Below are 26,799 nucleotides of genomic sequence, written 5' to 3' on the forward strand. Positions count from 1 at the left end.
TCGCTGTTCCATCAGATGCATTACATTATTCTTTGTGTATGTGCGCAGATGTTTATACGGGGAGTTGCTGCTTTGCTTGAGTTCAACGACTCCTTTACTTTGCCTTTGTTAGCTTAAAGCGACGATTTCGCTTCACCAGTAATGATACAAGATATGAATGGTTGGTGTTGTTCACGATACAATTGATGATGAGGAGGCAGAGATGCATGTATGGCCACCCGGTGATTTTTGTGATTTTGGCTTAGAGCATGAGCCACCCATAAAGATGACTTTTTAACCTTCCCCATTGCGTGCAAATGTTGGACGATGCTGGTACGATCACAGTCCATCACATCTGCCAGTTCTCGAGTATAAAGATATGGATCATTGTGGATTAATGTACTTAAACGATCTTCATCAAACTCGGAAGGTCTTCCTGAACGTGGGGAGACACTAATGTCAAAACAATTCTCCTTATAACGAGACAACCATTTTCTTGCTGAGATCTGCCCAGTGGCGTTAGCCTCATACACGGCGCAAATATTTGTGGTTGCCTCCGCTCCTGTCACCCCTCTATTGAACTCAAAGACAAGAATATGTCACAAATGTTCCGATTTCTCCACTTTGCACTCCATACTCTAGCGTCCAGAACAATACCCACTCTCTCCAAATGACGAAATGACAATATGTAAGCTCAAGTAACAATAGTGAACCACAAATAAAAATGAAAATCGATAAATAAACCCATAACAATCGTAATACCAACATGCAAAACCAAAATGCTACCAACTTATGCACCAACCTATCACCTAGTAGTGAACATGTTCCCTGGCGACTAAGAACCGTTTCGGCAGTGTGCATTGCCTTTCACTTGTAGTGGTTAATTCTTAAAATAAACGAGTTACTTATCACTAATGTACTAACATATAAACCTCCACAGATCGTGTACTGTTTCATTTAATTGACTGATTTTGATCTTCAGGTATTCATTGTTTAAGTGGCAACACGTCTGAGGTTTAAAACACAGCTCTGTACCGTCATCTGATGAACGAAATCCGTAAAAAAGTAAAGAAAGCAATACGTGACCTATTGGCAGTTTATCTGTACATTAATGTAACGACAGCGGTGATGCCTGGGATCATCCATTAAAACTAGCGTCCACCTAAAGTAAAAAAGTCTAATAACAATGGTAAATGGGTATTAATAACAAGAAAAAATGAAGAAGTGGAGAGAATAAAAAAAACAGTGGAAAAAAATCATCTTCTTTTGCATACAGGGGACATTCAGGTATTATGGAACAGCCGGGTAATAAGGGGCACCGACGTTTCTCCTCTACTTCTGTGGTCATCTACGATGCTCTGTAGTCAATATCGGCCGGTTGTCAGCAGTATTTTTTTCGCTGTTCAAGAATTTGTTTCAGTTTTGTGAAGTGTCTAAGGACATGGTCAAAACAAATTGCATCAACTATTAGATGTGTGCCTTTGAAATTGAGACTAAATGTAATATACGTTGAAACATTATTAGTTTATTATACAGCGACCGGTTGGCGACTTTTTCTTCAAAGAGCAATTGGATACTTTTCCTGCATGACCTGTCGGGTTGTATGGGGTATCTAAGAGTTCTAACGTTATTGCTCTTTGTTCTTTTGAATGTTTTTATCCACCATCTCATTGTTCACCAAAAACTGTGGTTCTTCTCTTGAAGATATCACCACACCAATAAGAAAGACGTCCAATATGGACAAAAGCCGAGACATTACCTGTACTGAACTACACTCCACACGAATATCTATTAGACATCTAACCAAGAGCTAGGCAACTGCCCAAATGCAACAAAGTTTCTAAGGGCGGAAATTTATGTCCCGAGAATGAGAACAAGAAACCGACCAACAAAAGCAACAAACTCTTGAATGAATTACGATTTACTTGGTTGTTAATCTTTCCACTGAACTGGAAGACAGCTACGCTGAAAGTCTCGGTAGCGACACAAGACTTCGCGACCATGCTTCGTTCGCCTCGCTCTGTGTGGGTCCAACTCAGCTGTGCGGCGCAGAAAAGGAAGATGACGTTTGTAATTTTCCAAAATAAATAAGCTAAGCTGCCATACCAAACTTCAAAACTATACTGTGAGTTGTATTACCTAAACTAATTACATATTGTTTTTTTGCCAAATGCAATTTGTTGCCTGTATTTTCAACACTCTATTCGGTATTGCCCTACCATTTCATGTTACCATCCATCTGGCACACTTTTTATTTTAGTTCTCTTTAATAATAATACTGTGTACAAATTATTTTTTCACATGACGTAACTTATCAGAATAAGTTCCACCCTATTCGTTTTGATTTTGGGAATCATTCGGGTAGTAAACTACGCCTTATAAATGTAAATGGAATTCCATAATACACGAATCTGCTCCATTAGGCTTTGTGCGTCGCATCTAATAATACAAACTATCCCAAGTTCTTTCATTTGCTTTCGGTCTCCCTGTGGTTCTCCGTCCTCAAAATTCATCTTTTTTATAGTTTTGCGGTGGCTTTTCGTCATCTGTCCTAGTGGTGATGCAATTTTCCGTTTTCTTCTATATTCCATTATTAATTTAGCGACGTTATTTCTCATTCTATCTTGTGTACTCTGCTACAGGCCTGATAAATTTCAGTTTCGCTCTCTAGGTTCTCTGTGCTAACAACGATTCCGTTCTATACGATACAGCTGGGAATGACAGGTTTCAGTGGTGTTTCTTTCCTTACTTTACAAAGTTAGTCTAATGGTACCATTCGTTATGCTAAATTTACGTTAAAAATCAGTTTAGTATGATACATTGCATCCTAAGTACTTGAAATTTACATTGAACCAATTTAATAACACTTGATACAGTGCATGTGTTTCAAGAGGGAATGTTCTCATCATTAGGATGCTGATTCTCAGTTTGTGGAGTTCATCAAATAAAATAAAATAATAAAAAGCGCATTGGAATATGGATCCTCATCTTACATAAAATCTTCCACTTCGCACAGCGTCAATGCGCAGCCCGCACTATCCTGATCTTCAGCTATCCTTTTTAGAGTCCTTTTGTTTTATTTTGTGTTGTATCCGATTATTTTACTTTATTTGATGTAATCCATAGAGGGAGTATCACAACTTGATGGAGCCATGTCTGTTGAAACGAGTAGTTGATTTGTATCAAGTGCTACTGAAGTGGCTGAATGTTAATAATTATTTGTGATAAAGTATAACAACGCTACCTCGTATCTAAAAAGTGTCTGCTCCCTTAGCTGAATGATCAGTGCGTCTGACTACCTTGCAGCGGACCCGGGTTCGGTTCCCAACCGGATCGTAAATTTCGACACGCAAGTTGCCCTAATGTGACGTCGACTGAAAATATTTGCAACTCGGCGACCGAATTTCCCCATGTGTGGCCTCTCGGCCGTCAATACCATACGATCATTTAATTTTATCCGAGAAGTGGATGGTATTAAATTTACGATTTATTGCTACAGAAACCTGGAAGTAAGAAAGATATTTGTCATTATTACAAAAACATGTGAGTGAGACGATAAATGCCATTTCAGTTTTCGAATGAAATAATGTTATCCCAGTGCCTATGTTACTCTGTGTCAAGTTACTACTTCGCAGCAGATTTAAGAGTCTCGTGGACTGTGTACTTGTCCTAGCAACATCTACTCTCGAAAATGCTTTGACGACGTGGCTATGTGGACTGGTTGTTACGGCCTAACGGTTCACGTAGGAGTTGAATGTAGGTGTATGCTTCAGACACAGATCGCAAAAGTTTTTTCCACTCACTCATAATGCGTCTTGTAACAGCTGAGTGCCTCTCGCAGAATATTTCGCATTGTCATAGGTCCGTTGGTTACATCAGTAGTGACTGTAATGAGGCTCGAGGATTCTCTACGTCTGCTGAATGTTTTTACGGGAGGACACAATAATTTGATGCCCTGGAGAAATTTAGACCACACGATTTCGTCACAGCCGCAATGAAAAGATTAAATATGAATTGAAAGTCCGTTGTTGCACTGAGTACGTGTCGCAGCGACCAACTGCCGGGACTCAACAGATAAACACAGCTCTGAAGTAACGCCATGAATCTGATGTCCAACTGCTATGGAGTATCTTTACCCATTCAGCAAACAGAGCCCAGAAAAAGTAACGCTTCTTTTGGAGAAATAACCAATACGTTTTTCCCTTTTTCTAATAGTGTCCGGGTATGCAGCTGGATTCCGTCGACGCTCTGCCACGATATTTCGGCCCAGAGACGTCCGGCCATCATCGGATGAGTACACAACTACTTAAGAGCCCAGGTGCAGTCACAGTATTTATGCCGAATATCGTGCATGCGAAATGTGCTGGCATCCTACAGCGCAATGCGTCAGGTGTTGACATGCGCGGCATAGCCGAGTTGTACGTGCTACCCTCGGTGGTGAAAGTAAAAGATCATCTAGTCATTGAGTATCGAATGACGCCGTCGATTCCGCTGTGATTGTATAATTTTAACAACAGGATTCCAATTTTTATGCAGCTGAAAGCTGTTGTCACGATTTATAAGATTATCGGCAAGACATATTTCCACTGATTCTTTGAGTACAGAATCCCAAAATCCGGAAACCGGAGCTAAAATTTTTGTTCCATTGTATTCCGTTGAATGTCCCAAAGAAATACAGTGTTCTGCTACTGCCGATTTTGACGGTTGCCGCAGACGGGTGTATCTTTCATGTTCTGTACATCGTTCATGGACACTTCTTGTCATCTGGCCAATACATGCAGAACCACATTCACATGGAATTTTTTAGACGCCTTCTTTGTTCAGTTATAAATCGCCTTTAATGGATTCAACCAGGGCCCGGTTCTTTGATGGTGGACGGAAGATAACCTTGATTTTGGAAAAATCTGTATTTCTTTGGGACATTCAATGGAATACAATGCAACATAAATTTTAGCTCCGGTTTCCGGAATTGGGGATTCTGTAATCAAAGAATCAGTGGACATACGTCTTGCCGATAATCTTATTAATAGTGATAACGGCTTTCAGCTGGATAAAAATTGTAATCCTGTTATTAGAATTATACAACCACAGTGGAATCGACGGCGTCATTCAATACTCAATGACTAGATGATCTTTTACTTTCACCACCGAGGGCAGCACGTACAACTCGGCTATGCCACGCATGTTAACACCTGACGCATGCGCTGTAGGATGCCAGTGCATTTCGCATGCGCGATATTCAACATAAATACCGCTATTGCACCCGGGCTCTTCAGTAGTTGTGTACTGACCTGATGATGGCCGGACGTCTCTAGGCCGAAATATCGTGGCAGAGTGTCGAGGGGATCCGGCTGCATACCCGGAAATTTTTAAAAGAAGAAATATGCCGGGAAAATTTCAGAAGTCACACGTTTTTCCCTGTTCTTTTATGAGATCACTCACGCATCTCCAGTCGTTTCACGTGATCACCCAGACACCCAGCGCCTGATCACGACGCAGCACCACGCAATATGTATTACCCAGTTGGGTTTAGGTCATCTTGAGCCACATTACGTCTTTTGCAATGGCCAAAAAAAAAAAAAAAAAAAAATGGTTCAAATGGCTCTGAGCACTATGGGACTTAACATCTATCGTCATCAGTCCCCTAGAACTTAGAACTAATTAAACCTAACTAACCTAAGGACAACACATAACACCCAGCCATCACGAGGCAGAGAAAATCCCTGACCGCGCCGGGAATCGAACCCGGGAACCCGGGTGTCGGAAGCGAGAACGATACCGCACGACCACGAGATGCGGGCTGCAATGGCCAATTAGGCATAAATGTTACAACCTGCGTGGTAGGTTAGCTACTGAAGGGTCAATCTCAGACAGAAGTATCCTCCGTCAGCTCAGAGAATAAATACACTACTGGGCATTAAAACTGCTACACCACGAAGATGACGTGCTACAGACGCGAAATTTAACCGACAGGAAGACGATGCTGTGATATGCAAATGATTAGCTTTTCAGAGCATTCACTCAAGGTTGGCGCCGGTGGCGACACGTACAACGTGCTACCATGAGGAAATTTTCAAACCGATTTCTCATACACAAACAGCAGTTGACTAGCGTTGCCTGGTGAAACGTTGTTGTGATGCCTCGTGTAAGAAGGAGAAATGCGTACCATCACGTTTCCGACTTTGATAAAGGTCGGATTGTAGCCTATCGCGATTGCGGTTTATCGTATCGCGACAGTGCTGCTCGCGTTGGTCGAGATCCAATGACTGTTAGCAGAATATGGAATCGGTGGGTTCAGGAGGGTAATATGGAACGTCGTGCTGGATCCCAACGGTCTCATATTACTAGCACTCGAGATGACAGGCATCTTATCCGCACGGCTGTAACGGATCGTGCAGCCACGTCTGGATCCCTGAGTCAACAGAGTTGGACGTTTGCAAGACAACAACCATCTGCACGAACAGTCCGACGACGTTTGCAGCAGCACGGACTATCAGCTCGGAGACTGTGGCTGCGGTTACCCTTGACACTGCATCACAGACAGGAGCGCCTGCGATGGTGTGGTCACCTCTTGTTCGCATTGACGGCACTTTGAACAGTGGACGTTACATTTTAGATGTGTTACGACCCGTGGCTCTACCCTTTATTCGATCACTGCGAAACCCTACATTTCAGCAGGATAATGCACGACCGCCTGTTGCAGGTCCTGTGCGGGCCTTTCTGAATAGAGAAAATGTTCGACTGCTGCCCTGGCCAGCACATTCTCCAGATCTCCCACCAATTGAAAACGTCTGGCTCGTCACAATACGCCAGTCACTACTCTTGATGAACTGTGGTATCGTGTTGAAGCTGCATGGGCAGCTGTACCTGTACACACCATCCAAGCTCTGTTTGACTCAATTCCCAGGCGTATGAAGGCCGTTATTACGGCCAGAGGTGGTTGTTGTGATTTCTCAGAATCTGTTCACCAAAATTGCGTGAAAGTGTAATGACATGTCAGTTCTGGTATAATACATTTGTCCAATGAATACGCATTTGTCATCTGCATTTATTCTTGGTGTAGCAATTTTAATGGCCAGTAGTGTATAAATGTTGTTTATGCGGGGTCTTGGAGACCTGTAAGCGACTGCCACCTGACAGCGTGGTACTGAATGCGCAGGCGCTGCAGCCGGAGGTCCCCTCGGACCGGCCCTTCCCGTGCGACACCCGCCTCGGCCGCTCACCCTCCCCGCCGGACTCTGTGCACCGCCTGCGGCCCGGAGACATCGACGTCATCGCCGCACTGGGCGACAGCCTCACCGCCGGCAACGGCAACGCCGCCTCCAACCTGATGCACGTAGCTGTGGAGAACAAAGGACTCTCCTGGACCATAGGTAACGGACCAGTTCTATCAAAACAAAAAAAACAAAACAAAAAAAAGGTTTAAAATGGCTCTGAGCACTATGGGACTCAACATGTGAGGTCATCACTCCCCTAGAACTTAGAACTACCTAAACTAGAACTACCTAAACATAACTAACCTAAGCTAAGGACTTCACACACATCCATGCCAGAGGCAGGATTCGAACCTGCGACCGTAGCGGTGGTCGCGCGGTTCCAGACTGAAGCGCCTAGAACCGCAACTTGCAGTAGCGAGTAGGGTTCACAACTTCGTTGGGTGTGAAAATTGCAAGACAAAGAACGGTAAATGAGAATGTAGTTAGGTGCATGAAAATACACAAGTGACTAGTGTTACTCAACTACCGGCCTGGATGGCCGAGCGGTTCTAGGCACTACGGTCTGGAACTGCGCGACTGCTCCAGTTGCAGGTTCGAATCTTGCCTCGGGCATGGATGTGTGTGATGTCCGTAGGTTAGTTAGGTTTAGGTAGTTCTACGTGACTGATGACCTCAGTAGTTAAGCCCCATAGTGCTCAGAACCATTTGTTACACAACTATGCATGATATCTGACTTCGAGAATTCAATATGGACTGAAGCTTCCACGTGCTGCAACCATCGCAACTGAATTAGGGCTGTTGACAAAAAATCCATTTGTCGATGTATCGGTATTTCTTCCAAAATATATCCAGGCATATAGCCGAAATTTTTCTCCGCCTATACATCATATATCGGTATCAAAAGGGCAATATCGAGTGCCGATATTTTTATTTCGTATTACATTTTTCACAATATCCAGTAAATATTTGAAGTTTTACCTTTGAAATTCTAGATGAACATAATGTTACTTTCACCGTGTGAAAGAGCCTTACTAAAGTATATGTGCCATAAAAGAAGTTCGTTTGCCCTTTTTTGGGGGGGTGGGGGGGGGGAGGGGGGTTCAACATGGTTCAAATGGCTGTAATCGAAGGACATCACACACATCCATGCCCGAGGCAGGATTCGAACCTGCGACCGTAGCACCAGCGCGGTTCCGGACTCAAGCGCCTACAAATGTTCTGCCACAGCGGCCAGCGGGGGAGTGTGTGATGGAATAACAAGATTTCCAAAGTGAAGAAATAGCAGACCAGCTGCGATAAGAAACAACCTTAACGCAACTAGTAAGTTATATCTTCACATCGGCCGTCTTCAAAAACAGCTGATGAAAATGAGGAACAAAAGTCTCAAGGACATGATTGGTCTTTACTGTGGACGGAGACGTGTGAGGGGAAATGCTGACTAAATAGGCGCTTCTAATAGAAACTGCAGTTTTTAGTTCCTCGTATTCTCCTAGTTCACTGGCGTTGGCAGTAATGGAATAACAAGGAAACCGATGTGAAGTTTTCCGAACAAATCCGATCTGTGACGATACCGAATGACGGACCTATTGGACACCTTTTGTTGAGCCACTTACATGCAGATCCGTTATTAGCAAAGTGGTTATCGCCAAGCGTGAATGTACATCGTTTTCCTTTCAGTTCTTGCTCTAAGAGTGGTAGGCAGCCTGCTAGCTTGCTGATGCACGATATATTTAATAATAAATCAACACTTAAATATACAACTGTAAAGCCTACAGGATGTTTACAATGTGCAGCCGATATTTATCTAGCGAGGTACGGCTACGATTTTTCCGTCGATACATCGATACCTTCTCCTCGCTGTTTCGTAGCCGACAACGATATTTTTAAAATATCAATACATGAGATTTCGGTATTTTTAAAAATGTCAACAGTCCTAATCTAAATATTGTGGTAAGGATTCAAGGTGCTCTTTGGTAACTGCCCGCACAGCTGTTTGTATGCGAGTCTACCACGCGTAACAGTTACTGACAGATTCGTTGCGCACTTGTTCGATTCGTGACATGCGAGATGAGTAGGCAAGCTTGAGAAGTCGTACTACCGGTTCTCATTAAATAGAGCTTGCCAAATTAACTACTCGTCAAATACGTTCAGGCATTGCTGCTGTAGAAATATGGGAAGTTGATATGACTGAAGCAGAGGCAGTACTTCTTCTAGGTGAAAAGGATTTCTGAGGAGCACTTGCAGTTCACATTTCTCTTAGCACGACTTCAGAGTCCCCCTGTTGCATTCAGTGACGTTCAAGTCAGCGCTGAAAGAAAGTGCTTTCAGAAAATTCCTAGTACTTAACATTTATGTTAGATGTTAACATAACAGACCACTACCAAAAAATTATTTTTCTAAAATACAAAGCGACCAAAGAAGGAGAAGACATGATAGCAAGGCTTACAAGGTTCCTCGACCATAATCAAATAATTAAAATTTAAATTAACAAATAAAGACCGTTGAGATCTGAAACGCTAGTACAATGTTTATATAACTTAAAAGAGCAATAAGGTTATAAAAAGAGAGCTTCTTTTAATTAACAAACGGAATGACTCAGATTTGCTTTAAAATTTCAGCTTAACTTTAAATAGAAGCATTATACGCCACGGCTGCGCTTCTAAGAAATAGCACTGCAGAAGACGGACAGCGCAAGCTTTCGCTGCCCAGGATTTGTGTACAGAGTCGCATAAATAGGCGTCTGTGTAAGCCGACTGGACGCAGAATGAGTGAGTCTGGCGAGGACCGGTAAACAGCTACGATGCCAGAGCACATGCCGTCTTAAACAAATTCCCTGCAGCACAAATAAATTTCAGTAAGCGCAAGCTCAAGTCACAGCCAAGCTTATAAGAAATAATGATTACGCTCTCAGTTGTTAACCAATTTCTTACTCAGCGATACTCGAAATTTAACGGTGTTCTAAGAAAAAACTGAAGACACCACTTGCAGTTGGCTTAAGGGGGTAGGACATCAAACGGGCCGACTTGGAGCAAGAGGGGCACCACAGGACATTTAAATTTCCACTGTCTATACTTTTACAAATAAATTCATAAAACTTTAACAGCATGACCGGGAAGGATATAGGATTCATACTCATAGCAGTGGAAGATCAAAATCGTAACAAAACACATTTTTTTTACATGTGAAATTTCATCATTTTTTCACTTACTACTGGCTGCATTTGTTGCTATAGGTACACTTTTCTTCCTAAGTAAGAGAGATTCTTCGATGACTTTTGCACGGCATACAAACCATAGTTACAGGTGTATGAAACTCTAGAAGTTATTTAATTTATGAAAAACTGAGTGAACTGTTACATTTTAAACTTCATGTTTAGAAAAAATTCAAGTTTTATAGTTAATGATCTCAATTTTTTCCACAGTTTTTAATAGTTTTGGAAAATTCTAGAGTTTCATACACTTGTAACTACTGTTTGTATGCTATGAAAAATGCATGGCAGAATCTCTCTTACTTAGGAAGAAAAGTGTACCTATAGCAACAAATGCAGCCAGAAATAAGTGAAAAAAGATCAAATTTCACATGTAAAAAACGGTATTTTGCTACGTTTTTGAACTTCTACTGCGATGAGTGTGAGTCCTCAATCCTTCATGGTCATGGTGCCAAAGTTTTATGAATTTATTTGTAAAAGTATAGACAGTAGAAATTAAAATGTCCTGTGGTGACTCTCCTGATGTAAAAAAAGGTATTTTGCTACGTTTTTGAACTTCCACTACGATGAGTGTGAGTCCTCAATCCTTCCTGGTCATGGTGCCAAAGTTTTATGAATTTATTTGTAAAAGTATAGACAGTAGAAATCAAAATGTCCTGTGGTGACTCTCCTGCTCCAAGTCGATCCGTTTGACGTCCTACCCTCCTAAACGAAATTTCGGAATTCAGTAGCTATACCAAACCCTGCTGGAACAAACTGCGAGCCAATTGCCTCAGATTCTACGACTCCTGAGGATGAAAACAGTCCAGGCAAGCACATAACGGGCAATGTGTCCTAAAACAAACTAAAATTTCCATATAACCCACTTAAATAAAACCAACACTCGATATACACGACCTGAAACAAAATAAATAGTACATTAGATTCAGTGAATAAGACATAGTGAATTCGAGTCCAGAAATACGATTAATGTACAAATTTAGCACAGCATTTATTCACAATGCTCAAATTAAACATAAGTCACATTGTTCTTAACACTGATAACATTCGCGCAGCGCGAAAGTCCACTTTCACGCCAGGAATACACAACCTGAAGATAGCCAGAAGACACTGCGTTGAAACATCTTGACAGCAAGTTGTAGACATTCGGAAGTTCACCCAAAATTTTATGAAACAATCTGTGATAATGTTAAGCATCGACATACACCGTACGCCGGAACTAATATCAGTGAATAGTTGTTTGCCTCAAGGAAGGCGAGAATTAATAAGAGGCAGGGAAAAGCACTTACACAAATGCTACTGCCAACGAACTTCACAAGCTTCGTTGTAGAGAGGGACATTAATCGAAATTAAAGGCGCCACAGACACTTAAAATTCACAGATCAAATTTCCAATAAGTTGCAATGTACAAAGATCTAATTAAATTGTTTAACAGACCTTTTTAACACACAAATTTTTACTCATACAATTCAGCCTGCAAATTCCATGGAGGTACTGGCTACAGTACCAATAAAGAGAACCGGAGCAGTTCGGCGGGTTTTTAATAATACACTCTTGAGGTACCTCGGCACTGCAAGCAAAACACAGCTGAACACGACACTCGAAAATCCCTCCCAGTAAACTACAACTCCTCTGATACTCGCCTCATCATGCCAACTGTCAGACTGCTCTTGCGGGCTCAGCAAGCCGGCACTCCAGGCTACGCCAGAGGAAGCTGCGCTCGCTGGGAGACATCTTAGACCCAAAGACAAGAGCATATGATATCGATACGGTACGACAAGCCGCCACGGCTCATCTGCCTCCCTCAGGGCACTCGGCCCTTCAGTATATCGCTTGCGGAATGGTTGCTTCAGTGTACTCCTTGTCTAAGTAGATGGGCTAGTGACGCAATGAGAAAAGCAATATAATGAAGCAACCATTTCTCAGTTAATTGGTCTTTGCCCTGAGGAAGGCGGCTGCAACAAGGCCGAAACGTCGGTTATTTTAGCATTTTATAAAATAGCATAGCCGTTCACCAAGAAAGAATTCAATGGGACTGACTCCGACCACGTAAGCCTACGTATTTACGTCATATTTCTGTTTTTTTCTATGTCAGCTTGCATTTTATCCTCTTTATTTCGGCTATTGTCTGTTGTTTTGTCGCCGCCAAAACAGCAAACCTCATCTACTGCTCATTTTCTAATATAGTTCCCTCAGCACCCCCTGATACAATATGAATAGATTACCATATCTTAATTATACTTTTGTTGCTGTTCATCATATAATATTTGTTCTAAGGTCTATCACCTCTGTTCAGTTGATCATCGATGTAACAAAGTTACAGTGTCATCGCTAAACCTCGTACTTTGTATTCCTTATCTTAGAATTTTAATTTCTAATCAAATTTTGCTGCGATCTTCCTTACTGACATGTACAGATTGAACAAGAAACCTCAAAGCTGACCATTCATGTTCTCTTAGAATTCTTTCATCTGTTTCTGTCATTACCTAAAGTTCCTTTCGAAACTCAGACAGCTGGCCGCTGTGGCCGAGCGGTTCTAGGCGCTTCACTCAGGAACCTCACTGCTGCTACGGTCGCAGGTTCTAACCCTGCCTCGGGCATGGATGTGTCTGATGTCCTTAGGTTAGTTAGGTTTACGTATTTCTAGGTCTATGGGTCTGATGACCTCAGATGTTAAGTCCCATAGTGCTTAGAGCCATTTGAGCCATGTTTTTGAAACTCAGAAGGTCTGGTTATTGTAACTTACCCAGGCCCTACCTGCTTAATTTCCAGCCTGTCTGCCATTGCTTCCAGTCTATCTGCCATTGGTGAATGTCATGACTAACAAATTATTCCAAGTCCTCATCTGCTTCCGGAAGTGGTTTGAAACTTAAACTCCGTTTCTGTATCTTTGTCATACCATTACAAAATCTATTTGGAGCTTTACAATTGCTCAGTTCACTTCCTGGTACACAGCTTTCTTTCACGTTTCTTAAACAAAGTGTGAAAATGATTATACTGTACTCTGTGCATAATTCTACCAAGCGATTCTCCCTAACATCTTTTCCTCTCATTCCTCCTACTATTTTCCCTTTTCTTTATTTTCCTACTATTGAATTTAGTCCCACACAACAATTAAATTCTCTTTTCCCTTTAACAGCTGAATAATTTATTTCATCCTCTCTTTTTTTTTTGTTTTTTTGTTTTTCAGTCTGTTCGTCATCTGCAGGGATAGTGGACATACAGCATGTAATTAAATTCCCTTTACAGACTTTCAGGAGTTGTGGTGGAGACCGAGATGGTTATGTACCGGAAATGTACCGGTTTCCTGCTTCACGCAAAATACAACACACATTGCTCTCTGCCTCCTGCTACTTCTCGCCTTGGTCCACTTAGAAGCAGGGGTCGATGTGACCACTACCGACGTCAGCGCAGCTAAGGTGCCTTCGTACCAAGTTCTGGTTCACACGAACACCTTATCTGGTCCTCCAGTATCCTTCAAAGCCATAACTCGTGGCAGTAGGTCTTCCTGGGATGCCACAGGGATCTCGTAAATCAAGGATTCCATGTGACCCGTCGGGAGAACGTGGAGATGAAGCAACCGGCTCACTACGACCTATCCGCTGTTGCCCAAATCACTGGTCCAGATGGTCTCGGACCTCGTATGAAAAATTAGTTGGTGTGCCATCGTCGCGGACCCACATATTTTGACGAATGTGCAGTGAACATCTCCCAGAGGCCATACAGGACGTCATCAAGGAATTGCAAGTACGCGCCATTTGTAAGATGCGGCAGAAGAAGGTATTGCCCAATGACACGGTCATCTAGAAACTCTGCCCAGATGTGCAGACCGTATCGTTCCTGAAACCCGTGGGGGAGGCGGGGGGGGGGGGGGGGAGGGTGGGCAGGATGGAGGGCAGGAGGGGGCGAAGATTTCTGCAAGTGGTTTTTTTATCAGCCCACACACGACAGTTGTAGAAATCGAGAATACCTTCCTAGGCAAACGTCATGCAAGATATGTCTGTGAGAGAGCCACCTGCAGAAGTGGGTTCGTGACGTAAAAATCTACAGCTGCATTGCCAGTGCAGGTGTAGCTGCTACTCCTGCAGAACGCACTATGCACAGTCACTCTACCAGCTGTGTTTCTGATTTTCGTTGATAAGGGTTGGTATCACCCTGTATCCACTTGTGTAGTACAAGTGGATCGTAGTTTCATGTCTACCCTCACATATATATCGGCGATCACGGACTTTGAAGATCATACGCGACTTTACAATGTTCCTCCATAGATGGCGACATTATGCATTTTGGATCCAGATCCAGTTGTCACGGACACTCAGCTGCTGAAGAACTTCCCACCATCTCCTTGGTCGTCCGCATGGGCGAATTCCATCAGGTTTTGCCGTAAGCACAGCCTTGGCCCGGGACTTTTCTGGCCCCCTAGAAATGTGCCCAGCCAGGTTTATTCTCTGCGCTTTCATTTTCTGCACAGTGTTCGAATGATTCATTACGTCGTGCAGTTCCTGGTTCTTTCTACGTCTCCATCTGTTCTCTTCACGGTTTGGTCCAAAGATCTTTCTCATGATTTTCCATTCACAAATCAGCAGTTCTCTTCATCGTTCTTTGTGATGCTTAAGGTTTCTGTTCCTTGTAAGTTTGGTCTTAACTGACAGATTTTTTGATGCCATTATCTGCTTCAGATCAAGATAAGTTTTAGACCCATTGACAATACGTTGATCAATTTCTTCTTGTAGGTTATTATACCTGTTGAACCAGGTTCCAAGGTATTTCAAAACTTTCACTCTCGTTATATTTCATATTATAGCGTGTAATGTGACTTTATTAGGGGATTCTCTGGATACTTTAACATTTCAGTCTTCTCTGTATTAATCGCCAGTCCAGTCTTACTGGAATTCTGTGCTAAGTCCTCTACGGTTTCTGCAGTCTCTTCCTCTGACTCCGCTATGGCTCCAATGTCGTCAGCACATCCGAATTGCTGTGTTCTTCCAGTCAGCTTCACCCCTTTGCCTCAACTTTCCATTGCCCAAATTACACTCTCCAGGACCATACTGAAAAGCAATTTTGAAATGGCATCACGTTATCTCATATCATTTTTAATGTTGAAATCCGTAGATAGCTTCCTCTGGCATATCACCTTTGCTTTTGCCTCCGTTGTACACACGTTCATCAAACTAATTAACTTCCTTGGTATGCCGAGCAGCCTCAGGATACTGTACTTAATTCATTCATGTAAATTATCATTTGCCTTTGAGAATAATCTACAAATGTTACTAGGAATCGTTCACTGAATTCCCAGCACATCTTCCAGATTTGTTTCTAGGTAAAAATTTTTTCTACAGCTGATCTTCTTGCCCGAAAATCTACCTGAAAGTCTTCAACAGTACCTCTAACAAAAGGCTTCAGCTCTTCAAGAATTATTAACGAAAACACTTTGTATGGTACACTTAGTAGAGAAATAACTATATAACTAATACCGTTCCTTTTATTGTTCTGTTTGTGCATTTGTACCATTCTTTCGCGACCTCCTCCTTCTCTATCTTTCACTTACGACATTGTACACTGACGTCAAAAGTAATGGGATAGCGACATGAACATATGCTGATGGGAGTGCATCGGCGGAGCTGTCATTTGTACTCAGCTGATTCATGTGAAAAGGTTTCCAATGTGATTATTGCCGCACAGCAGGAATTAAAAGACTTTGAAAGCGGAATGGTTGTTGGAGCTAGATGCATGGGACATTCCACTTCGAAATCGTTACGGAACTCAAGATTCCAAGATAAATGGTTCAAATGGCTCTGAGCACTATGGGACTTAACATCTGTGGTCATCAGTCCCCTAAAACGTAGAACTACTTAAACCTAACTAACCTAAGGAGAGCACACACATCCATACCCAAGGCAGGATTCGAACCTGCGACCGTAGCGGTCACGCGGTTCCAGACGGAAGCGCCTAGAACCGCACGGCCACACCGGCCGGCAATTCCAAGACAGACAGTGACAAAGGTGTGCCAAGAATATCAAGTTTCACACATTATCACTCACCACAGATCAGGCAGTGGCCGACGGTCTTCACTTGACGACCGACAGCAGCGGCGTTTGCGTAGAGCTGTCAGTGCTAATAGATAGGAAACATTACGTGAAATAACCACAGAAGTCAATGTGAGACGTACTATCCGTTAGGGCAGTGCGGTGAAAGTTGGCGTTAATGGGCTATTGCAGCAGACGACCTACGCGAGTGCCTTTGCTAACAGTACGACATCGCCTGCAGCGCCTCTCCTACGCTCGTGACAATATCAGTTGGACCGAAGACGACTCGAAAATCGCGTCCTGGTCAGAGCTGATGTAGTGTTCCAGTTTGGTGCAGACCTCACGAAGTCATGGACCCAAATCGTCAACATGGCACCGTGGATGTTGGTGGTGGCTCTGTGATGGTGGGAGCTACGTTTACGCGGAATGGGGGTTGGTTCCTCTGGTCCAACTGAATCGCTCATTAACTGGAAATGGCTACGTTCACCTGCTTGGAGACCATCTGCAGCTATTCATGGTCTTCATGTTACCTAACAACGATGTGACACGTCACTGGGTCAAAGCTGTTCGCAGCTGGTTTGAAAAACATTCTTGAAAATTCGAGTGAATCATTTCGCCACCCAGATCGCTCAACATGATGCCATTGAACGTTTATGGGACATATACGAGAGGTCAGTTCGTTCTCAAGATCATGCACCAGCAACACTTTTGCAGTTACAGGTGGGCTATAGAGGCAGCATGCCTCAACATTTCTGCTGGAAGCTTCCAGCGAATTGTTGCGTCCTTGCCACTTCGAGTAGCTGCACTATGATGGGCAAAATGAGGCCAGTCAAAATATTAGGAGGTATGCTATGAGTTTTGTCAATTCAGTTTGTTTCTCTTTTGAAGTGTTCCACGTCCTGCCAAAACATCTCTGCCGTTATCCTATCTTCTGCTGACGTCTTATTATTCTCCAGTTTCTTAATTGTTGTATCTACATCCTGTTGAACTACTACAATTTCTTCTTCCTCTACATCCTCTGCGAAGACATTTACAGGATCTTCAGCATTCAGCAACTGCTCAAAATATTCCCACCACCTGTCCAGAATTCTTCAGTCGTCCGTCAGCACATTTCAATCCCTATTATTAACAACGAACCGCCCACTACTTTGACCGTTTCTAACATGTTTCAACATCTGACCCATTTTTCTGCTGTAAAATATTTGCATTTGCCCTCTGTATTTCATTAATCGTGCTGGTCATGAATTTTCTTTCCTTTATCGGCAGGATTCTGTTTACGAACTTCCAGTATGCTGAAATAGCTGTGGGTCAGCAGCTTCGGTTAAACAGCACAACGAAAAACGAGTTCAGAGTCGCAAATTTCATTTTTTCGCGTCCACTCGATGATTACTTTCAGGCCGGACCCATTTTCAAATAATCGTAACATAGTCCAAAATGGTATTTCAAAAAATGTAGCAATCATGTCGAACAGTTCATTTGCACATTTTCGACATGGGTTTCACATTTTAGGAAAAACCGTTTTTGTCTACGTTACGATGATCTGAAAATTGGTCCCGGCCCGAAATTAGTCATAGGGTGAATAAAAGGAAACTGAAATTTGCAACTTTAGGCTGGTTTTTCGGTTGTATTGAAAATTCTGTTTGTTTCTCTTTTCATATTCTTCAGTGCTTCCCTGCTTTTCTGCACAATTTCTGTCCTGCGTGAGTGTTACTCCAGCTCTCTTCGTGGTCTACACAGCTCGTTGACATTCATCACTGAACCATTTCTTCTTGATTTTTGGCTCTTTTAGGCCTAGAATTGCCTTTACTGCTTCATTTACAGAGGTCTCTGTATACCTTCCCACTGAATGTTAGGACTTCTTCATCACTGTGACCTGATGCCAGGACTTCAGATTTGTTAAGCACTCTGATATTATACTGGTGACACAACTCTGAATCCTTAAGCTTCTCAACCTCAAACTGTCTCTTGACCACGTTGTTCCTATTTCTGTTGTAACAAAGCTGTAGTTATAGTTTGCCGATTACTACGTAATAATCTGTGTCCGTATCAGCCCCTTTGTAAGATCTAATATCTGTCATATACTTCCTGTACCTCTCATGTGATTGTATTACCAATTCGGAAGTCCAGGTCCCTTTGTGTATCTGTTTGTGGGGGCAGGTCTTTGAGCTCACCGCAAGGTTCTGCGTTAGTCCAAAACTGATGAGACGCAGCTTATTGTCATTTGTTTTGTATGTATACTCTTCTTCCTAATTGTTGACCTATACATGCCTTCCTGTCCCACTTTGGCACCGAAATCTCCCTTGATATTAATATTTCTGGTACCAATGTTTTCCATCGTCTTTCCCAGTTCTTTGTGAAAATAACTTTCCTCCTTGCATGCTGACAAAGGCAATGCTGCAGAACTGCTTCTGCATTCAGAATATAAGAGAAAAATGTACGAACTTCTCGATGACGCAGCGTACAGAAGGATAGAAGGAGACCCGACAAGTCGCCTTCAAAGAAGAACCTTTGATCTTCTTCGCAGTACCTTTGATGGAAAAACTCTCAAGAAACTTCGACCACGAGCGGCTGCACCGCCACGACTGTATGGGATACCAAAGGTCCACAAGGATGGGACACCTATGCGTCCAATAGTCAGCAACATAGGAGCAGCAACCTACGAACTGGCCCAACACCTGACGGTTCTCCTTAGTCCATTTGTGGGAAAATGCGAACACCACATCCGCAATTCCATCCACTTTGTACAATGTATACAAGAACTTTGGCTCCAGGGCAGCGACTTGTTAGTGAGCTTCGACGTAGTGCCCCTTTTCACTAGGGTACCACTGAAAGACTCTGCCGATCTGATAAGCAAGAAATTCAACAACAACCTAACAAGGCTCTTCGAGGTCGTGCTCACCTTAACATACTTCCTGTTCGAAGGAAATTATTGTGAACAGACAGATGGCGTCGCCATGGGATGCCCGCTTTCACCGGTTGTAGCCAACTTTATTATGGGGAATTTCGAGGAGAAGGCACTAGAACAAGCCAAACAAAAACCAACTTGTTTCTTCCTCTACGTGGATGACACGTTCGTTGCTTGACCACATGGACGGGACAGCTTCAGTGAATTTCTCGAACACTTCAACTCGCTGCACCCCTACATACAGTTCACGATGGAGGTGGAGCAGGATGGTGCCCTACCGTTTCTTGACGTCCTGGTGAAACGGAAACCTGACGGCAAGCTGGGACACAGTGTATACAGAAAACCTACCTACACACACCGATTTGTACCTAAATGCCTTCAGTTGCCACCACAGCTCCCAGCGTGAAGGCGTTTTGCGCACACTTGTTCACAGGGCACGATCGATCTGCGATCAGGAGAGCCTTCCAGCAGAACTGCAGCACCTAGAGACAACATTTCGGAAAAATAAGTACAACCAGAAGCAAGAAAGACACGCCCTCAGACAGACTGCGCCAAGAGAACAAGAAGAAGAAACAGAAGAACACAATTCGTTGGTGTGCATTCTGTTTGTCGGAAACATCTCAAGAAAAATCGGCAGAATCCTGGAGAAACACAATGTGAAATGTGTATTCCGGCCTCCTGCAAAAACCTTGACTCTACTGGGTTCAGTGAAAGATGACATAGGTCTTTGAAAACCAGGCGTTTATCAAACTCCCTGTCAGTGCGGAAATTCATACATTGGGGAGACAGTCCGCACTATAGAAGAGAGGTGCCGCGAACACAAGCGCCTTACTGGATTACGCCAGGCCACTAAATCAGCCGTGGCTGACCATTGCATAAAGAGTGGCCATACTATGGACTATGAAAAAACAAAAATACTCTGTCAATCCTCCTACTTCTGGGACTACGTTACTATAGAGGCCATCGAAATCCGACAACAGGACGATCTAATTAACAAAGACAGCGGCCTGCAACTTAGTCAGGCTTCGAACCCTGCACTCAGCCTGGAGAGAAAGATGCGGTCTCAGAGCTGGGAGTCTGCAGACCCCAGATCAGCCCAGGCGCCGCTCCCCTACCACCTCCGGTAGCCTCCGCGCCGCCCGCACCAAACACACCAGAAGAGGAACGGTGGAGGGGGTAACGGCTAGTATATATAGGGCGCCGAGAGGAACAGCACAGCATTCGTCAGGAACCACCTGATAGTGGCAGCGTGTACGTCTGCCGAAATATTGTGGAGAAATTACGACGCTACCCGGTCGGATAGCCGAGAACTGTTCAAATTGGAAATACGCCGGAAAAACTTCAGATCGCATAACTTTTCACCTCCTCGTCACTTTGTTAGTGCATACTTATGCTTTATAGTGAGACATGATATCCTTTTGCCATTTGCACTGGAGCTCTTTAGTTGCCTTACGAAATGGTCAGTCACCACGAATACTGTTCCATGTTCGTGCCTTCTGCTCTCTTCGCACTCTCTGTAAAAAATTGCTGATTTATTTTCACTTATACCACCTGCCCCAAACCATCTAGTTTCTTGCAGTGCAGTGAAATCTTTGTATTTCTCCAAAGCTGACATTACAATTTTGGCAACTCTTGATGTCTATCATTCCATTTCCCGACTCGTAAACCAATCTGTCCAACCTTTCTCGTCTTATAGGGCCCCATCCTTTCCCGAGGCATGTTTGTAAAGTATTTGGTAATGATAATATTCCTGGTCGCTTGCGATGTTTGCGCTGTAGTAGGGTTGCGACTTTTCTGCTCCTGAGCTGGGAGGATTTGTCATTAGCGTTTTCTCGCTACGCCTCAAGAGCTCCACCTGCCTTATGGAACAGATACACGCAGGATGAGTAAGAAATGGTAAAAAGGCGAGATGGCTCCTCCTCTGAGACCTATTTTATTAAGTTGGGCCTACGTTGTGTTATGCGCTGTTGAATAACGTGCACCTAAGAAGTCGCATGGTGGGGCATTCCATTGTTGTGTGAGACAATGTAGCACATTATTATATATCATATCTTTCAGCAGAGTGTGCTTTGGGTTGGGTGTTGAACATTTAAGATGTATTTTTCTGTCATTCTACGAATGGTACCGGCTAGTCTGCCACAGCAGTGTCCATTACAGCTGAGACAAATATTAATATGTAATTTTTTTTAAAAAAAATAAGAGTCATAAAGTGAGTTCCTTTGCGGTGTACATCCTAAGCTCGCCAGTTCCAGGGGACAGAACAGCTTCGGTGTGTGTAGTGGAACAGACGTAGAAAGTTAACTGACAATGCCACATATTGGTGTCTTACTGCACAAAGTGGACCTTACACCCGCCTTCTTAGGAGTGCAGTATGCCAGTAAATTGGTTTTCCAACTCCTTCTCTTGTAATCGATGTCATTCTACTTAATGACAACTAATTAAAAGCTCTGGTGGCGTAGAAGACTGTTCATTTAATGAGTGCAGTTTATTTATTTAATTTCGTATTCAACTTGATCAGAAAATTACAAACCTGGTTTTTATACATACAGTACTTTTGCCTAATGGTTACATAAGAATGATAATAAATTAAATGTGATAATAATAATAAAATGAAAGTAATAGAGTTAAAAGTGATAAGAAAGGTTACTTTGTTGTTAAGTGGTAAGTGGTGCCGTACAGAACAAAGACAGGTATTGTTGTTGTTTTGATAAACGTAACAACAGCTGTATTTTGAAGCTCGAGATGTTATTTACTTCTCTAACATGGCGAGGAAAATCATTCAAAGGTTAGGTTCCTGCTACTTTATTATTCATACAAGCGAGTTAATGGCAGACTAATGGCGTCCATGGTGTAGGTAAAGAGAATGGCATCGCTAATGGTTACATGGTGTCTGAATAGCGAGATAGTGTGTAACGGGAATGCTGAGAAATGTTAACTGAAAGGTATTCAAAGAAAGCACGATTTTAACGTGAAAAGCAAAAATTCGTTAGTATCTTAGGTACCGTTCTTATATAGAAAAGAAGGAACGGACACAGCTATTTTTAGGTTTTTGTACTACGTTATAGCCGGCCGCGGTGGTCTAGCGGTTCTAGGCGCTCAGTCCGGAACCGCGCGACTTCTACGGTCGCAGGTTCGAATCCTGCCTCGGGCATGGATGTGTGTGATGTACTTAGGTTAGTTAGGTTTAAGTAGTTCTAAGTTCTAGGCGACTGATAACCTCAGAAATTAAGTCGCATAGTGCTCAGAGCCATTTTACTACGTTATACCGTACTGGTGGTTCTATGTTTCAATAAGTTTCGCTACGGTGACAGTGTGAAACGGTTTCCTAGCAGGAAGAGTGTTGCGCCTAGAGGAACTCATGGTGTTTTTTGGTCGTTACTTTAGTCTTGTTACTAACTTTAGAAACACACGAAGGAATGCGCACTACAGAACGCTATAAACAGATTATGCCATCGTCTATAGCTTTTGTTGTTGTTAAACATGAGGCTGTGTTTCGTACAGCATTTGTAAATATTTCTCTTCTATACATTTAAGTGCTTTATAGTAGATTAAAGCAATTTGGAATATGTTCTTCAGGTACAGAATGAATACTTCAGGTACAGAATTTTATGGTGAGTAAAATGATGTATATATATATTTAGAACTATTTATATAACATGTGGACAGTTAAGCCATACTTCGTCCATCGTGCAGCATCTTCTCACTTGAAACAGAAGAAGACCTTTTACCATGCAACATGCGGTACTTGCAAATGAGAAGAATTTGTTTAATATCTCTACAATTTTACCTGCCTGCAAAAAGGACATTTGTGTTAATTTCCAGTATCTTCTATTTCAAAACTTATAAAACTTGTAAACAGACTAAAGGTAAAAGTTTGAGAAGTGCGCCTGTGTACAACATTACTCCCCTATGCCAAAGTGATAGTATACCGAAACACGTTCAGTTTATAGTTATAACGTGTAGAAAATAAATTTGTTTTGCGTTCTATACGTTATTGTATGTTTAATCTTCCTTCATAGTTAGAGAAACTAAAATATGACTTGCACAGACTCATTCTTCATTTCACGAGTGCTAGTACAACGTTTTCCTTTGGGACTGTTAAACTAAGGGCAATTTTCTAAAGATCTGTAGAACGAGGTGATGATCAGACAGTTAGAAACAAATTTTTTGTGCAAGTGATAATCGCTCGAATAGTGTATATATTCAACAAACTGACGGATTGGAAGTCCTGTAGTGCAGTGTTACCTGGTCACGTCTCTTAAATATATGTCAATACAGTCTATAAACTAGCCGTGCGACTTTATAGCTTCATTACGCTGTGCCTAGACATTATCCAACACATAAACCGCCTTCTATAAATATGATAACTATAATTACAACTTTGTATCGTATCAGAATCAAGCAATTCTTTCCATTTAATGATAATATTTTGGATGCTGTAGCTCTTCTTTTTTTTTTTAAAGAAAGAAAAAAGAAACAGAAACTGTAGAGGACGTCTGCTTTATGTAAGATACCGTTTCGTAGTTTTGTTATAAACTATACATGTTTCAGCAGTTTATGTGCTATCTTCAGTGAGAATTTTGTTTATTTTCTTTCTGAAAAAAGGCCATTATATGTCAACCACTTTTGTAGAGTACATTAATTTTTGTCTCAAAGTATTTACATCTGAAAAAGAAGCGGTTAGTAGGCGTCAAAATTTTACACTAGCTTACATTTGGTATACAACTGAGAGATATATCACAGAGTTGAGACATTATACAGGATGTAACAGGTGTATGTGCAGATATTTTTATGTGTGGTACCTTAGGAACCGCACACGTCAGCACACTGGTTGTTATTTCCCTGCGTCAAACAGTCTTCACACAGATACGTCATAAACTTTACGACTCGATCGCTTCTGCATGGTCGTAATTGCACCAGTGTATTCAGTATTCACGTGTCAGTATAGACTAACCATGTGGCGTTCACATCCAAACTTCAACATCTGACCTACTGCCCGGGGGAAAATAAGCGTTAATGGTTTGCTTTCGTCACATATACTTGGAGGTACTTCCAAACCCAAAAACATAATTGCAGTAGCTATAATTATTAATATGACTTAAATCCTGGTCTAATGTTGTTCAGTACACTATCCTCAGTCACCAGCAGATATCTTCACTTCCACCTGTTGCACCTCACACGAAACTTTTAGTTGCATATGCCAGTAGTTTCGTATCCACCATACATTCTAGAGCTTGTCATCTCCAAAAAATGAAACGTTTTCTGTTTATTGTGTGCTGAAATGTCTCTGGTTTATAACAAATCTAACGTGTCTTCCATAAGGTGGGGTGCCTCTCCAGTTTTTCTGTTTCTGTTTGATAGTGAGAACACACGTAGTATGCTGTGTTGACTCAATCGACCATGCAGGAATGATGGACTTCATACCAACCAAACAGATGGAAGAAAGTGGTGCCCACCAGCCCGCAAATAGGACATTGTCCATTAACGCTCGGTTTGATTCACTGGCAGGAGTGTCCACCACTCTGTGAAGATTATGGGAGTCCACTTTTGCTTCAACATAATTTGGCTGACATAGTGGAACTGCTAGTGGTTTGGCTGGATGTCAGTCCACCACCCCCACTGACGCTGACACAAGTATACCACAGATATAGAAATTTTTTGAACTGCTGGACCACATCCCTAAGCTGCTGGGAAGGCGAGGTGAGCTTACCCTGAATGGATAACTTGCCCTGGCACTTAAACATTTTTATTAACCGATTTTCAGTGTCACTTTTTAGTGTATCATGAAGGTCGATTTTTATAACTGATAGGTTGACTTTCATGCATCATAAGGAACTCCGCCTTTGGGGAAAGCCCTCCTCATCCACTCCACGACAATAGCATGCTGACACTTTGTAACAGCGCTGGTGCTCGTACTGTTGCGTGCTCCTCATCCAACGTCATCATCATTATCGTCATCATAACCATCATGAACAGATGTTCCTACCCTATGGTTTGTCTCCAGGATTCTGTGAACACAGCCTGAATAAGTCACAGACAACAAGAAGAGCAAAACACTGATATTGCTTCTCAGAGTACAAATGTACTTTTCACTGCGAAAATTAAAGACGAGATATATAATGTCGATGGTAATAACTGAAAATGCGGGAGCTATTGCCACACATCTCCCAGTCATGCCATGAAAAGTGGACGTCACATGGCGAGAGGTCAATATGAATATAGAGCCCAAAGTGGTGGTCCCAACATGAGGCAGTCGAAGGAACGGGAGGAAACAGTGTTTTTCAATCAGCGAGCAGCCACAGTGCTCTGCGGTGGTTGTGTTCAAGAACATGGCACAAAGACAACATTTGGATGACTTCCCAATGGCAAGACTAGAAGGTAAACTGGAAGGTCGAAGTGTGAGGACTGTAGTCCATGAGTATGGTAGTGCCCACAACATTGCCACAGTGCTCTGCGGTGGTTGTGTTCAAGAACATGGCACACAGACAACATTTGGATGACTACCCAATGGCAAGACTAGAAGGTAAACTGGAAGGTCGAAGTGTGAGGACTGTAGTCCATGAGTATGGTAGTGCCCACAACATTGCCACAGTGCTCTGCAGTGGTTGTGTTCAAGAACATGGCACACAGACAACATTTGGATGACTTCCCAATGGCAAGACTTGAAGGTAAACTGGAAGGTCGAAGTGTGAGGACTGTAGTCCATGAGTATGGTAGTGCCCACAACATTGTTAGACGTGCATGGCGAGCTATCGAAAGGAGAGGAGGTCGTCGACAATGGTCAAGTACAGCTACAGATGATCGGTACATTGTACAACAGGAAGAAGGGTCCCACACCAAATGGGTGTAGCTGCAACCACATTTAACAGATCTGCAAGGGACGCAATCTCAAGTTCTACAGTAGCACAGCGGTTACATTGAGGTGAGCTCTTGTCTGACGACCAGTGCGGTGTGGTCTATTCATGCCTGCACATCGGCGACACTGCTATGTTGCCAGAGTACAGAAACCGGACCAACAAAGAGTGAGACCACGTGCTCTTCTCAGATTAGAGCAGATTCAGTCTGGGTAAAGATTCTGGACGTATCGACACATGGTGAATGGTGAGAGCGTATAATGCACCCAGGAAAATGATCGCTTAGTGGTCCAGGTGTTAAGGTGTGTATAATGCAGCATGGGTGTTCTGATCTCCGAATACTAGAATCCTGTACAGTTACTGGTCAACGTTATTATGATACTTTGTTCCTTCCCCAAGTGCGTTTTATCAGGGATGCATTCGGCGCTGCCTTCATTACTATTGATAAGCATGTGCGATGGCACTCAACAGTGAAGGAGCTCTCTGGGTATTCGGCGAATGGACTGGCCTGCCTGCTGCCCGACTTGAATACCATCCTGCAAGTATGGGATGCATTGTTAAAGATGCACTGCAGCCCACCGACATGTACCAACGACCATCCAGAACCTAT

General features: G+C 42.7%; 1 protein-coding gene across 1 annotated transcript in view; it reads left to right on the forward strand.

The window, feature by feature from the left end:
- The window catches only part of LOC124777318 (phospholipase B1, membrane-associated-like), a 94,581-nt gene that overhangs the window by 19,455 nt on the left and 48,327 nt on the right, over positions 1 to 26,799 (forward strand). Inside the window, exon 2 of the mRNA XM_047252678.1 lies at positions 7,139 to 7,352. Coding sequence (XP_047108634.1) covers positions 7,139 to 7,352 — 214 coding nt within the window. The remainder of the gene's footprint in view (positions 1 to 7,138; positions 7,353 to 26,799) is intronic.

This window comes from Schistocerca piceifrons, chromosome 1 (genome assembly GCF_021461385.2).
Source record: "Schistocerca piceifrons isolate TAMUIC-IGC-003096 chromosome 1, iqSchPice1.1, whole genome shotgun sequence".
In the NCBI taxonomy this organism is placed as follows: Eukaryota; Metazoa; Arthropoda; class Insecta; order Orthoptera; family Acrididae; genus Schistocerca; species Schistocerca piceifrons.